General features: G+C 51.0%; 1 protein-coding gene across 3 annotated transcripts in view; it reads left to right on the forward strand.

The window, feature by feature from the left end:
* TBC1D8 (TBC1 domain family member 8) overlaps window positions 1–16,152 on the forward strand; it is an 82,777-nt gene that overhangs the window by 39,696 nt on the left and 26,929 nt on the right. For 2 of the 3 annotated variants that reach the window (XM_028496557.2, XM_028496558.2), the window contains exons 5-9: window positions 9,962–10,169; window positions 11,518–11,712; window positions 12,637–12,813; window positions 14,112–14,262; window positions 15,858–16,072. In XM_028496557.2, coding sequence (XP_028352358.1) covers window positions 9,962–10,169; window positions 11,518–11,712; window positions 12,637–12,813; window positions 14,112–14,262; window positions 15,858–16,072 — 946 coding nt within the window. The other variant, XM_028496559.2, reaches the window with a different exon arrangement.

The following is a 16,152-nucleotide window of genomic DNA, read 5'->3' on the forward strand; positions in this document are numbered from 1 at the left end:
TTCCCTTGTATGTTATTTGTTGCTTTTCCCTTGCTGCTTTTAGTATTTTTTCTTTGTATTTAATTTTTGATAGTTTGATTAATATGTGTCTTGGCGTGTTTCTCCTTGGATTTATCCTGTTTTGGACTCTCTGCGCTTCCTGGACTTGATTGACTATTTCCTTTCCCGTGTTAGGGAAGTTTTTAACTATAATCCCTTCAAGTATTTTCTCAGAACCTTTCTTTTTCTCTTCTTCTTCTGGGACCCCTATAATTTGAATATTGGTGCATTTAATATTGTTCCAGAGGTCTCTGAGACTGTCCTCAGTTCTTTTCATTCTTTTTTCTTTATTCTGCTTTGTGGTAGTTATTTCCACTATTTTATCTTCCAGGTCACTTATTCATTCTTCTCCCTCAGTTATTCTGCTATTGATTCCTTTTAGATAATTTTAAATTTCATTTATTGTGTTGTTCATCATTGTTTGTTTGCTCTTTAGTTCTTCTAGGTCCTTGTTAAGTATTTCTTGTATTTTCTCCATTCTGTTTCCAAGGTTTTGGATCATCTTTACTATCATTACTCTGAATTCTTTGTCAGGTAGACTGCCTATTTCCTCTTCATTTGTTAGGTCTGGTGGGATTTTGCCTTGCTCCTTCATCTGCTGTGTGTTTCTCTGTCTTCTCATTTTGCTTAACTTGCTGTGTTTGGGGTCTCCTTTTCGCAGGCTGAAGGTTCATAGTTCCCGTTGCTTTTGGTGTCTGCCCCCAGCGGGTGAGGTTGGTTCAGTGGCTTGTGTAGGCTTCCTGGTGGTGGGGACTGGTGCCTGTGTTCTGATGAGTTGGGCTGTATCTTGTCTTTCTGGTGGGAAGGGCCGTGTCTGGTGGTGTGTTTTGGGGTGTCTGTGAACTTAGTATGATTTTAGGCAGCCTCTCTGCTAATAGGTGGGGTTGTGTTCCTGTCTTGCTAGTTGTTTGGCATGGGGTGTCCAGCACTGGAGCTTGCTGGTCATTGTGTGGAGCTGGGTCTTAGCTTTGAGACGGAGATCTCTGAGAGAGCTTTCGCTGATTGATATTACGTGGGGCTGGGAGGCCTCTGGTGGTCCAGTGTCCTGAACTTGGCTCTCCCACCTCAGAGGCTCAGGCCAGACACCTGGCCGGAGCACAAGGGCCGTGTCAGCCACACGGCTAGTTCACAGAACCAGGTGGTGAAATGGAGTGGACATTCACACTGGAAGGAGAAGGCACCCCCCGGGAGGAGGATGGTGCTGCAGGTTCCCGCGTTGTGACACACGCGCCCCTGGCACGTGACCTGTGCCGTGTGGAGGGCGAGCTGAAATTTCACTCTTGTAGTATTCCGTTGTATACATAAACCGCATCTTTATCCACTCATCTGTTGATGGACACTTAGGTTGTTTCCGTATCTTGGAAATTGTAAATAACACTGCTGTGAACATTGGGGTGCATGTATCTTTTCGAATTAGTGTTTCTGTTTTTTTTTTTTTTTTTTTTCAGATATATAGCCAGGAGTGGAATTGCTAGGTCATACAGTCATTCTGTTTTTAGTTTTTTGAGGAATCTCCATACTGTTTTCCATATTGGCTGCACCAATTTACATTCCCACTAACAGTGTAGGAGGGTAGGTATGAGGGTTCCCTTTTCTCCACATCCTCGCCAACATTTATTATTTGTATTCTTTTTGATGATGGCCATTCTGACATGTGCGAGGTGATATCTCATTGTGGTTTTGATTTTCATTTTCCCAATGATTAGCAGTCATTTTTAAGCCTATGGTTTGGTGGTATTAAGTACATTCGTGTTGTTGTGTAACCATCACCACCATCCATCTTTAGAGCTCTTATCTTTCAAAACTGAAACTCTGTCTACATTAACACTAACTCCCCACTGCTTCCCCAGCCCCTGGCACCCACCCTGCTCCTTTCTGTCTCTTTGAATCTGCCTCCTCTAGTGAAATCCTACAGTATTTGTCTTTTTTATGACTGGCTTACTTTTCTTAACCTGATGTCCTCAAGGTTCACCCACGCTGTAGATTGTCAGAATCTCCCTCCTTTTTAAGACTGAATAATATTCCAATGTATGTTTATACTGCGTTTTGCTTACCTGTGTATCCATCAGTGGACACTGTGTTCCTTCTACCTTTGGCTGTTGTGAATAATGGTGCTGTGAACGTGGGTGTGCAGATATCTCTTTGAGACTCTGATTCAGTTCTTTTGGTCACATGCCCAGAATTAGAATTGCTGGATCATATGGTATTTCTAGTTTAAGTTTTTAGGAACCACTAGTCATTAAAACTTTTTTTTTTTTAATCATTCATCTATTTTACCATTCCTATTATTCCTTAAACATGTCTACTGCCTTCTCTGAACATTTAGGGGAATGTGTGTCTTTCTAATTAATAGTCTCTGAATGGCAGCGTCTAAGAGTTTTCATGCATTCAGAAAGAATTCAAAGACCCTTCCTGCTGTGTGTGTATATGTTAAATCGATCATGTATATAAGTGGAGTTTGGGGTAAAACTCCACTGAATTTCACTTGGTTTTGCGTCATCTCTGGTAATCAGAGTTCCTTTGTAGGGTGGGGCTGCTGCTTACCACTCCTATGAGAGGGGACCCCAGGGCCAGCGCTGCCTTTGGTCTTACGACTCCCAGTCCCCAGCTCCTCCCTGTACCTCTGGCCCCAGGCTTCCCATCACTGTCTCCGGCTTCATCTCAGGGCCGAGAATGATCTCGGGTGCCCTTGGCCTGCAGTGGCTTGAAGCAGGCTTTCGGTTCCCGGCCAGAGATTGAAGTCAGGCCATGGTAGTGAGAGCGCTGAATCCTGGCCACTAGACCAGTGGCCAGTGACAAGGCCCTGGTCCTTCAGCTTTGCAGAAATGAATTCCCACAAAGAGATGGAAAGTAGTGAAGCAAGTAAAGTGTTTATTAGGAGGAAGAAGGGTACATGTGGCTAGACACACGGGTGGGCTCAGAGAGAGAGTCTTGCCCCTGTGGTAGTTTGAATCACTTTTATAGGGAGTTTCTTCCAGGTTTCCTTTGGCCAATCATCTTGCTTTGCTTGATTCTGAGTCCATATGTGGTTTATCTCAGGGTCCTCCCGTCTGTGTGTGCGCACCTCTTAGCCAAGGTGGATTCTAGCAAAGAGGCCTATGGGTAGGTTGACATCACTCCCTTTCTGCCCTCCAGGGAGCCTTTCTGCGCATGTGTAGCTGGGAAGCTCTCCTTGACTGAGAATGAGGAATATGTGGTCTCTTTAACTCTCATCTGGGCGGGGCTCAGCTCTTCTCTTGAGCCTGCCATTTGGGAGTGTATCTGTCCACAGGGGAGCAACTGCAGTTGCTCAGCCTGGGGCCCAGCTACTTCCTGCCTCAAGGAGACAGCCCAGGTCAAGGGAGTCACTCTTGCCCATATTTCTTCATCTGTCTCTGTATAGTTTGGTACCTCAGTGCTTTTAGTCCAGCTTACAAAGATCTGTTAAAGATGAAGAAACCCGGGCTTCCCTGGCGGCGCAGTGGTGGAGAGTCCGCCTGCCGATGCAGGGGACACGGGCTCGCGCCCCGGTCCGGGAAGATCCCGCGTGCCGCGGAGCGGCTGGGCCCGTGAGCCATGGCCGCTGAGCCTGCGCGTCCGGAGCCTGTGCTCCGCGACCGGAGAGGCCACAGCGGTGAGAGGCCCACGTACCGCAGAAAAAAAAAAAAAAAAAGATGAAGAAACCCATCTCCATTGTATAGGTTGTTAAAAGGGCTCATGGAAACTACCAGTTAGAGCTTTGACTTCTTTCACCATGTTTGCACGTAGCTGTGTAGGTGAGGGACTTGTAACCAAGTGGTTTCTGGAAGGGGAGGCCAGCTCATAGATCTTGTGTTCTGGTCAGTCCCCTGGGCTTTGGGATCTTAGGTGATTCTTCACAAATTTCCTGATGTTCTAGCACAGCTGTACTTCCAGATGTGGCATTTTTAATTTGGGATAGAAATGAGGAAAGGAGAGGAAAGTGGAAGGTCTGTAGCACTTAAGACCCTTTGGGAAAAATCATCCATTTTGGAAGAAAACTCAGCAGTGTTGGGAATCTTCCAGAAACAGGTGAATTCTACAAGGCTGTCCGCCCCGCCCCACCAAGCCCTGGAAACTTGTAGAAAGGGGAGGAGAGAAAGGGCAAAAAGGACCCCAGTGGTGGCCAGTGGTGGAGCTGCCTGGCCCATGGGTGCCTGGGGCCCCGAGACAGATGGCAGAGTCCTGGTCCACGGCACGTTTTACTGGTCACGGCACTTTGAGTGACTTCCTCCACAAGTGAAAGGCGTGCCATTCCCGCTCGTTCCTGGTGGGTTCTCGCTTGCAGCTTTCTGTCCTGGAGACATTGGCCTGTGGACATAAACAGGTAATGACTCAGTCAACTTGACCTCCTGCCAAGATAGCCCAGGTTGAACGCTGAGGAAAACAGTCTCTTCATGCTAAGGGTACAATCACAGGGTCTGGAATGCTCCTCTGGCCCCCTTTTGTTGATGTATTTTTACTTCCCTTCCCAGATAACCACTTTAAAAAAATAATAAATTTATTTATTTATTTATGGCTGCATCGGTTCTTCGTTGCTGTGCGCGGGCTTTCTCTAGTTGCGGCGAGCCGGGGCTACTCTTCATTGTGGTGCGTGGATTTCTCATGGCGGTGGCTTTTCTTGTTATAGAGCACCGGCTCTAGGCGCTCAGGCTTTAGTAGTTGTGGCGTGCGGGCTTCAGTAGTTGTTGCACGCAGGCTCAGTAGTTGTGGCTTGCGGGCTCTAGAGTGCAGGCTCAGTAGTTGTGGCGCATGGGCTTAGCTGCTCCGTGGCATGTGGGTTCTTCCCAGACCAAGGATCGAACCTGTGTCCCCTGCATTGGCAGGCGGATTCTTAACCACTCTGCCACCAGGGAAGTCTCAGATAACTGCTTTTAAAAGGTGCCTTGGGGTCTGATTACGGATGATGGTCACTTCCCTGGGACTTAGGGGCACAGAGCAGACCAAGCTCAGACCTCCTTGGAGAGCAGGGATGATGGGCCAGGGCATGCTCACCGTGGTCCAGCAGACACGTTAGGGCTGGCGGGACTCCCCAGAGGACGCCCTGGACCAGGGACGCTCCAGGGGCAGTTACAGGATCCAGGGGGGCAGGGGCACTGAGGCTGGGGAGGGGTCTCCTGGAGGGAGATTGGAGGGAATGAGGGAACAGATTGGTTGGCCCTGATACTTCAACCAGGAAATATCGATTCTGCAGGTGTGAAGCATGGGGTGAGAAAAGTGTAGCCCACTATTTTAGGGGGGTGAGAAGGGAGAGGTGACGGGCTTCCCTGAGTCTAAATTAAATAACATCTTCATTGAAATGTACTTCGACTGGCTGAGAATGCTACACGAAGACTCAGTTAACGCAGTAATCTTCATTGAAATTCATTTTGCCGGGCTGAGAATGCTACAGGGAGACTCAAGGCAGTGCGGTAAATGGACTCCATTTCCCACGCTGTCAGTATCTAAAGGTGAACCGTGGTGGCCTTGGGGGCTGATGTCCTCAGTGGAAACCCCTCCTCCCCGTCGCCTGGCTGACCCTTCACTCTCCGGACTGGCTTTTCAGACCCTCTGGGGCCTTTCCCACCCAGATTCACCCCTTTTCCTGCTCTTCTCCTTGTGATCCCTCTAGGAAGGCCCAGGCCTGCAGGTGTGATGTAGTCGACTTTGCCTCCTGCTTCTGGCTCAGAGTCCTCTCCAGGGGCTTCTGCAGCCCCAGAGGACCCAGCCCGCGTTCCGGGGGGAAGTCCACGCCCCGCTCCCTGCAGGGCCCTTGCTGCTTCGGGCTTGGCGGGGGGCTCTGGCTCTCTCTGGGGCAGGACGGAGAGCAGAGGATGGCGACAGGAGACTCTTCTCAGCTGGAAGAGCCTCATAGATGTCCAGGCCTGTTGAGTCCTGGTCTGTCAGGGCCCCAGGGGTGGATTTTCAAGGGAAAATGGGGGGACTGTGGAGCCAGCTGAGTCTTTCCCGCGGCTGCCCGTTGTCTGAGGGCCAGGCTGGCCTCCCGTCCCCTGAGGTCCTGGGCTGCCGTGTGCTCTGTGCAAGATGCCGCGTGGCAACGGCCGCCGTCACTGCATTGGTGCTTGTGGGGCTTCACAGGGGAAAGATGTTTTGAATAAACACACATTTGAGAAAGGCAGGGTTTTCTGTGCAGACTTGGGTGGGAAGGAGAAGCACGTGTCTGGCCTCTCTGCCTTGTTTCTACATTGCTGGTCCTTGGTAGTTCCCAGAGTTTGAAATGCACAGGCAGGCACATAACTGAGAGCCTCTGCAGTCTCTGTGGTTCTTCATGAGGTAGCCTGGCTGCAGAGCCCTGAGTGTTCCAGAAAGGCAGGAGGTGGCTTCAGGGATGGGACGTCCTTTCACGCCTCCCCAGCCCGTCTCTTAGCCTGAGTTTGGGAAAGCATGGGGCCTTGAAGCAGCTGTAGGCCTGCAGACTCACATCGGTTTGTCTTTGTGGGATAACTGATGTGAGGGAGTGAGAGTTGGTGTGAGGCCCGACACAGTTCTTCCCCCAGAGAAGGTTATGAGGGGAGAGAGAGAGAGAGCCACACCTGTTTCTGATCCATCTTTACCTAATCCAGGAAAGAGAAGTCTCATTCTAAGTTATGCAGAGAAACAAAAGAACTACCTACTGCTTAATTTCTCGGGTTTGAGGTCTTAGGACTGGAACCTGGAATTTAAAAGAGAAAATCTATTTATTTATTTATTTGGTTGCCTCGGGTCTTAGTTGCGGCAGGCCGGCTTCTTAGTTGCGGCACGTGGGCTCCTTAGTTGTGGCATGCGAACTCTTAGTTGCAGCACGCGTGGGGGATCTAGTTCCCGGACCAGGGATTGGACCCGGCCCCCCGCATTGGGAGTGCAGAGTCTTAACTGCTGCGCCAGCAGGGAAGTGCCCTGAATTTTTTAAATGTGTGCATATAGCCTAGAGTTTTCTGCATAGTTGTCATGTCTGATTGCACATGTTAGTTTCGTCTTCGACAGCAAACTTGGTGTCCACTGCTCTGTATTCTGGTCAACCCACGTGGTTCCCGGTTCCTAAAACGGCATGTGTCCAGGTAGGATGACTCGTGGCCCCTTCCCCTGCTGTTCTGGGGCCTGTGCCCGCCGCCCCCAGCGGTGAGCACCATGGGCCGGGAGTGTCTCTGGGGCTGCCGGCTCGGCTCCCTCCATCCTCGCAGGGCGCTTCCGCCGGGGCCACAAGCCTGGGATTGGCTGCCACTTTCTGCGGGTTAGGTCATGACCCGCGTCTGGTGGTCTGTATGGAGGAAGAGTGGAGATATTTACTGAGCGTTGGAAGGTCCGGAAGGCCAGTTGTGACCAGTGGGCTTTGTTTCTGATGCTGTTCAGAAAGAGGGGGTGATATATTTAGCGTCAGAACGACCACCCACTGGGAAAGGGCCCTCAGGGCTGGCCGGGGTGCGGGGTTGGGGCTTGTGGGTCCCCCGTCTCTCAAGGTGTCGTGTCGTCATCTCAGCTACATCAGAACATTAAATATCACATATAACTCATATTTCAAGGCGGGATTGGAAGAGAGCTTTCTAGTAGGGAGGAAGGAAGGTAATTTAGGAGAGATCCCCCCGCTGCTGCTTTCCTTTTGGTAACTTGAGGTCACTGGGCTCTGGCCACTGAGTGTGGGAGAGACAGACCTCTACAGGGAAGGGAGAACAGCCCCGAAGGGAGAACAGACACCGCGCGTAGCTGCGCCGAGGCCGCAGAGGAGGGGGCTGAACCGAGCTGACGGCTGGCGCGGCAGGTGCGCTGAACAGAAAAGATTGTTTTTAATCCGCCTCGGATAACTGAACACCTTAAGTCTTAGTCTGAAGGGTTGGGCACAAGGTAAATATACATGTAAGTCCCCCGACCCTCCCTGTGGCTCCACACAAGCTGCTGTGATCCGTGTTACTTGCCCTGTTCTCACCTCGGCTCCAGCCATCTCCCCAGGAGGCGGGGATGTGCTTCCGGAAGAAAAAGCCAGCAGCTGGATTTGGCAGTGGCTGCAGCCACATGTGTCAGACATGTACTGGTGGGAGCACTGGCCTCACTTCCACCAGAGCCGCATACTGTGAGGACAAGGATGTAAGTTTTCCAGTCCAACGTGCTGGACGTAGGTCTGCTCTCAGGGGTCGGGGCTCACCTGGAGGGGCCTTGCCTTCCGTTCTCCCAGAGCACAAACTTCTAGGGCATCCACGACGCTTTCCTGTGTTCTCCCAGCTCCTCTCTGGAAGATGCTCAGGCCACCCCCTCCTCCCCTTTTTTCTTGATGGTATTGAACACATTTTTATTTGCTTATTTGTTGTATCTCTTTTTGTTGGGCCTCATATCTCTTCACATCTTCTGTCCATTAAAAAAAAAAACTGAATTGTTTGCCCACTTTCTATTGCATCGTAAAAGATCTTGATATATTCTAGATACAAGTCATCTTTCCAGATATGTCTTTTGACAATAGTTTTTATGGCCTGTGGCTTGTCTTTTCATTATCTTAACATCACTTTTCAAAAGCAGAAATTTAATTTTTGATGCAATTCAATTTTGAATTTTTTTGTTTGTGTTTCAGGTTCTCCTGGGAAGTATTTGTATAAACCAGTTCACAAAGATTATCTTCCAGTTTTTCATATAGAAGTTTTTTTTAAGCTGTTTATAGGGTTTTTTTTTTTAAGCTATTTATAGATTTGAGTCAGAAGTTCTGAAGTTTTTTCTTTTTCTTCCTGCTTTATTGAGCTCTAAGTTGCAAATAAAAATGCCTATATTTAAGTTAGGAACACGAATATTTGATACTTGCATACACTGTGAAATAATTATCACAGTCAAGTTCCTTAACTCAGCCATCACCTCTCAGGCCCCTTTGGAAACAGCCATCCACCTTGCAGCAGGTATTTAAGGAGCTGCAGCTTCAGAGCGCAGTCACTGGACCCACCTTGATCTGTGGAATTTGTATCATTTCTCTCTATGCCCAGAGGGCTTCCTGGACATGTGCATATCTTCTCTTTGTGAGGCTTGGAGAGTAAAGTCCGTGGACTGCCGCATCTCTGTACGATGTCTCCTGGGAAGACACTTGCGTGAGGGTCTGAAATGAGAGCTAGGGCGGAATAGGCATCTGTGTGGGAAGGAGGTGAGGTCCCGTCTCAGGGGCTCCGCGACCAGATTGTGTCTAAAAAATCACTTGGGCTGCTGTGCAGAGTCCAGGGTGTGGAGTTTAGTATCTTGCATTTACACAACGTTTGAAGATTTGTTCATTTCCTAGAAGAAAATACCTTAATTTTTTCTTTAAAGCTAATATGTGGTCAGGTGGAAAATTTAAGCAGAATCAGAGTGGAAAGCAGAAATCCCACTATGCGGAGATAACCACTGTTAACATTTTAGGGCAAGTCTTTCTACGTGTCACTTTCTGCAAATTTTCTAGAATTTATGTAAATGGGATCATACTGTAGATGCTATTTCTAACCTGCTTTTTCTCTTTTACAATACTGTGGACATCATTTTATATTCACGGGGATCCCCTGAAGCAGAAAGTTTAGGTGTTATTTCCACTTTACAGATGTCAGGATGAGACACCAAGTCCCATCCAGGGTTGCACAGTTAATAAGGAAGCTACAAGGTCGTATTTTGACTCTGAGCAAAGTCTAATTCTGTCAGATAAATCTAGAACGCTTATTTCATGTGACAAAGACAAGTTTTTACTTCTGTTCTTTGGAATTTTTCCTCTCCTAAAATTCTGGCTTATGACATAAATTCATTGCTATTTTTAAATGTTGTGATTTGGCTGCCTTGTTGCTTGATTGGGTTTGAGAGCCAAGCTTCAGGGTATGGGGGGTGCCCTGGGGAGGACCTTTCTGCAGCCCCTTCTGTGACAGGTTGTGCCGGGGGGTTAAGAGTGTTTTCCACTATAATCTAGTGTGTTCAGTCACTGTTCCTGCCTCTCTCTCTCCCCTCCCTCCTTCGCCAGGGACCTGGAAGCCAGGGCACAGAACGAGTTCTTCCGGGCCTTCTTCAGGCTGCCGAGGCGGGAGAAGCTGCACGCTGTCCTGGACTGTTCCCTCTGGACGCCGTTCAGCCGCTGTCACACCGCCGGGCGGATGTTCACCTCCGACAGTTACATTTGCTTTGCCAGCAAGGAAGCTGGCTGCTGCAAAGTCATTCTCCCGCTCCGAGAGGTAGACCTGCCTTCCTCCTGTCGGGGAGCCCTGGTTGCTGTGAGACGGGGCGTTGGAGGGGATGGATGCTCACACTGCAAGGCTCTGCCGCCGAGGATGGGCGGGTCTGGAGAGATGCATGGCCTGAATTGACCAGGGGCCTTTGCTTGTTCTGTTGTTGCCTGGCAACCTGAAATTTGCACAGAAGTGAATGGTGAGAACAGGGCACCCTGGCCTCCGCATTATCGATAAAGCTGTTATTGTAAAGTACCTGCTTAGCAATGAAAGCTTTTCCAACAGCCCTTAGGGTTGAATCCTTTCCTTCCACTCACAAAAGGGAAAAGAAAAAAAGGGGACTTAAAAAAAGCATCATCTTTTGACAATAAATGTCAAATTGCTTGGTTTTTATACCCTCCTGGAACTTTAGGCAAAAATTTAGAAAAATGCTTCCTTTCAACTGTAAAATTCTACAATTCTCTTCTTGGAAATGGAGTCTGCTTCCACATCAGACGAGCTCAGTACTGTGGTTTCAGGGCATGTCGGCTGTGACAGGACCCACGGCTCTGTCACATGTCAAGACTTCCAGATTCTTGCTATTGTAACATATGAACTAAGCACTATTCAGAAAAACTCAATTTTTTCATTCATGTGATTGACCTCCATTTTTCTGCAGCAGGTGTCTTCATTTTACAAATATTCCTACTTATGAGTGGAGCAAGAAATCCTGGATTTTGCCTTATGTAGTTTTTTTTTTTTTTTTTTAAACTGTGGTAACGTATACATAACATTTACCATTTTAACCATTTTTAACTGTTACAGTTCACTGGTATTAGGTACATTCACGCTGTTGTGCAACCAGCACGAGAATTTTTTCATCTTTCCAAACTGAAACACTATCCCCATTAAGCAGTAGCTTCCTGTTCCCCTCCCCCAGCCCCGGGGACCCACCGCTCTGCTTTCTGTCTCTATGAATCTGACTCCTTTAGGTCCCTCGTATCAGTGAAATCCTACAGTATTTGCCCTTTTGTGACTGGCTTATGTCACTTAGCATAACGTCCTCAAGGTGAATCCAGACTGTAGCACCTGCCAGAATATCCATCCCTTTTAAGGCTGAATAATATTCCATTGTGTGCAGAGCCCATGTTTTGGTTGTCCATGTTCACGCGTTCATCCAGCCAGGGGCACTTGAGTTACTCCCACTTTGTGCCGTGGTGCATGTGCCGCGTTCCGTACTTTCTAACCTCTTACCAGTTCCGTATTGCAGTTACGGGTTTTGCCTTCTCTCTCGGGATACTCTCCGAGTATGCAGTTGAACGCCTGCCCGTCTTCTCTCTCGCGGCGCCTTCGTGCGCGTGGTTGTCTGTGACAGGTCGTGAGCGTCGAGAAGATGGAGGACACGAGTCTGCTGCCGAACCCCATTGTCGTCAGCGTCAGGAGCAAGACGGCCTTCCAGTTCATTGAGCTCACGGAGCGAGACAGCCTGCTGGAGAGCCTGCTGGCGAGGCTGAGGCAGGTGCACGCCGACCAGCCCGTGCACTCTGACACCGCCCGGGACGGGGACCTGGTATGACTCCTGGACACCGTGGGAGCCCGTAAATGGAAAATCCCCTTTCTTCAGCACCTCGAGGGCAGGGGGCTCCTAAGGGGTGTGCACGTAACGATGATCCACCTGGGTACCAGAAAAACGTAAGCGATGGTTGGGTCCGTGCAGCAGACAGTGTGGTGTCATCCCTGACGCACCGGTGTCCCGAGTGGGTGTGGCAGGGTTGGAGGGTTGGTGGGGGCTCGCCCGCAGGTTGGGGGATGCCCCCCCGCCAGGTTACGGGGGTAGATGGGGTATACCCGTGTGTCGGAGGGATTGACAGGCCGCCCCCTCAGAGGTTGGCGGGTTTGGTGGGGAATCAGCCCACAGGTGAGTGGACACCCTCTTCACTAGTTAGAGAGGCCAGGGCCCCCTCCCCATCCCCCCCGAGGTTGGAGGGGATGGTGTTATTTGGGAGCAGATGTAAGTTGCCGAAAGAGATGTTGCATTGTCGTTAAGGTGGGACAGCTGCAAAAATAGACCTGGATCTGCTGGGACCTAGTCCCTAATTCTTTCACACCCGTCCCCCTTCTTTCTGGACCTCTTTTCATCCAAGTAGTGACGGGAGGAAAGGAGGGAAAGTCTCTCAGTACCTGAGAGCAGTTTTCTCGAGATGGCCATCCTCAGTTCTGGAAGCTGAGGGCGTGATGGTGCTTTCCCAGCCCCGCTGGGGCTGTACTCTGTGTGCCATGAGCAGCCTCGCCAGGAAAGCGCTGTGTGGACCATATTCCTTACCGAGCATCAGATCTCTTGGGTCTAGTGTTAGTCTGTTTTTCCCGTAAGTCCTAAACAGAGAGGCGTGTTTAAGTTTGTTAATACGCTCATGCATCCAAAGGCAAAACCAAGACTGTCTTATAACGAAGGCGGTGACTTCTCTCTCATTTTTTTTTTTTTCTCCCCATGCAGACTTCACCTGTGTTTCATTCCACAAGCGTGTGCAGTGACCACAGGTTTGGGCGTACTGAGATGGTGTCTTCTCAGAATAGCGAGGAAAGGGAGAAAGAGATGAGTCCGCAGCTGCACCGCGAGGCCCTGGTCGCTGGTTTCCGGCGGTCAGGCAGCCAGAGCCCCGACTCAAGACTGGTGGGTGATGAGGCTCCGCCCTCGCCACCGCGGGGCACAGGCGGAGGTGTCAGGGGCGTGGCTTCCCGCAGGCCCTGGAGGGTGGGCCTGGCCTGGCACAGGTTACCAGGCAACCTGCGGACACGTGATGCGCCCTCTTTGCCTCCCTCTTTTCCTCATTGGCAGAAAGGGGAAGTGGTCAGTGGTGCTAGTGGCCTGAGCGCGTCCCGGTGGGTGATGGATGTGGCGGGACATCCGAGGGCCGTGGCTCTCCCCACCTGCCCCTCAGGTGGCATCCGTCCGTGCCGCCCTTGTGGGGTTTCCAGGTGCAGAACAAGTCTATCTCCTTTTATCCAGTGGTGTCTGTGTGGCTCTTTGGTACGGTGTTTCTGTTTTGTACCCTGGCTGTCTTCTAGTTTTACTGAACTAAAAATACTTTTGTCACATTTCTGTAGTTTTCTCCTCTGTAGGGAGAGTCTGAGGGCAATGCCTGTATGGTAAATAGACTAGACATCGTGCTCTGAGATGGTGCCCTGGCAGGAGGGGTGCTGTGTTGGGACCGTGAGTACCAGGGTGGCCGTGAGCATGGCTGCTGCCCCTTGGCCACTTAATGGCTCGTGTATCGTAGATCGTCAGCTTTGTTCATTCAGAACTGAGCCTTGTGATGTACTTTACAGAGATGCTCAGTGAATGCTCGAGGGAACACGTAGGAATGTTGACCGTGTGTAACGTCAGTATTCTGTAAACGTCTCCCATTACTAGAGAATACAGATAATTAAAAGCATTTATAAACATCTTGTTTAAAAGGCACTAGAAATTCCTGCCAGCTAGGATTTCTAAAGGATTTTAAAAATCCATAATTTGAAAGGATTTTCAGTCACCTAGAGACATCGTGTCTTTTTCATCTCTGCTAGTGAGAACAATGTAAGTTTTTCGGGTTGGCAGTTTTTCCCCTGGCTGTCAGGGAGCTCCAGGCAAATCACGAGAGCCCCTGCTCCCCTTCGCCCTCTGAGCTGGCCTCTTTCGGCAGCTGGCTTGGTGTCAGCCATCCGGAGAGGCTTCCCCACCCCGCCCTGCCCCACCCTCCCAGCTGCTCTGGGCGTTTCATCAATATTTGTGTCAGCGCTCCCACTGGGCCCTGGACCCCTGAAGGGCTGGTGACCTTTACGTCCTCTGTGCCTGGTGGAGGGTCAGAAGTTATCTGCTGAGCGAATTGCCTGTCACTGTTGGTCCCTCCGTCAGCAGGAGCATCTCCCTGCGACGGGTTGTGGAAGGTGCGGACGACCTTCTTTGTACATGCAGCGTGTTTCCACTTGCAGTCCAGAGAACAGATCAAGCTGAGACTGTGGAACGACCACTTCGTGGAGTACGGCAGGACCGTGTGCATGTTCCGTACGGAGAAGATCCGGAAGCTGGTGGCCATGGGGATCCCCGAGTCGTTACGCGGCAAACTCTGGCTCCTGTTCTCGGGTGAGCGTTTCTGGGGTCTCCAGGCCAACGTTTGTTTCCGGAGCAGACACGGGACAGAGGCCCCGACCTGGGCAGTGTGTGTGTGTGCGGACGGGTCCCCTCTGCCTGTGACGCGTCCGACCGGGGACCTCAGGACCTTCCCATGTTGGCTGTGATGTCCTGGGTCGGTGCAAGGTCTGGCCCAGTGATCGCCTCTCCTTTAGAAATGACTTTATGAGTCTCTTCGTCGTCCTCAGAATTCTGTTCAGGACGCCCTTGACGTGCAGTGTCTCTCTAGGACGTGAGTCCTGAAGTAGACGGGACGAAAACATCTTCAGGAGTTGTTCAGCTGCGTGTGTTGTAGTGAACCCCTCGGTGCACGCTTCCTCTTGGGGAGGACACACAGCGGCCCCACGAGGCAGAGCCGCGGGGTCTTCTCTCCTGCCTGCGTCCTCCTGCTGCACCGCTGGGCCGGGGACTCTGCTGCTGCAGCAGAGTTGGTGGCTCATCAGGACATTCGCTGACGGATGAGCTGAGACCGGGGCCGAGGCCCCCAGAGGCGTTCCAAGCAGGCATTTCTCTGGCAGCCGTTTGGTGCCACGCGGTGGAGCAGCTGGGGCCCCGCCAGCGAGAAGGGAAGGCCCTGAGGTCCGGGACAGTGTGACTGCTGCCCCTTTCGGGGCGCTAGGGGCGGGGTGGCCAGGGCTCCGCCTTCCCCGGGGGCTCTGCTGTGCTCTCCCGGAGGCTAGGCCTGGGGACCCGTCCTCCCCGCTGCCTGTCCCCGTTCCTCCTCAGTCGGCCTCCCCCTCGGTCACCTCTCTCCTCCCTCTTGCCCGTCTCTCCCTGAAGTCGCCCAGCCCCTCTCCTCTGCTGCCCGGGAGGCCCAGACCCGGGCCCGATGCTGTCCAGCTCCTGGGCGGTGGTGCTACTGAGTGGGTGTTTACTGGTCCCTCTCCTCCCAGTGTTCACCTCGTTCCACAGGCCGTGTCTCCCCGCTGCCTGCCGGCCTGTCTCACTGCCCACCAACAGCGTGCCAGTGAAACCCTTCCTCTGTCAGATGAGGGTATTTTTGTATTTCATAAAATACGGGGCACTTACAAAAAGCATCCTCCCAGTATTTTTGTGTTTAATAAAAACAGTCCATATTCATATGGAACAGCAAGCAAAGAAGGTGACACGGCTCAGAATCCCACCACCTAAAGTTGACATCTGCTGTTGCCACTGACGTGACGTCCTCTAGGTCTCTTTATTGAACGTGTGTGCGCGTGCGCGCACGCACACACACACACACACACACACACAGACACACGCACACACACAGAGTTCTGTTACCAGGGAATACAATTTATTAAAAGCATAGTAATAAAGCTATTTCTAGTGTGAGCTCTTCCCCCCTCTCTATAAGTTTATTCTTAGAACAGCCATGTTATTTCTTTTTTTCTTCTTTCTTCTTAGCAGAACTGAAGTTCCTTTTGGTTGTGTGTGGTCTCAAACTATTTTTTATGTCCCTCAGGTAGCAGGACCCCACTGAGGTCCTCTGACCGGACAGGCCCCTCCCCACGTGGACTCTCTCCTGGTAATCAGTCCCCCTTGAAACGTTACTTTTAAATCATCAGATGCCGTCACTGACCTCGCCTCGCATCCCGGTTACTATGGCAACCTGGTGGAGGAGTCCATGGGAAAGTGTTGCCTGGTGACAGAGGAGATAGAACGGGACCTGCATCGCTCCTTACCGGAGCACCCTGCCTTCCAAAACGAAACGGGGATCGCTGCTTTGAGGAGAGTCCTGACGGCCTATGCCCACCGGAATCCCAGAATCGGGTACTGCCAGGTGAGCTGTGCGCTGCGGGGTGGAGGTCATAGCCCCCGTCCCGGGCTGCCACCCAGGCCTCGGGTGCTGTATTCTCAGCC

The sequence above is a fragment of the Physeter macrocephalus genome, chromosome 12, assembly GCF_002837175.3.
Source record: "Physeter macrocephalus isolate SW-GA chromosome 12, ASM283717v5, whole genome shotgun sequence".
Classification (NCBI taxonomy): Eukaryota; Metazoa; Chordata; class Mammalia; order Artiodactyla; family Physeteridae; genus Physeter; species Physeter macrocephalus.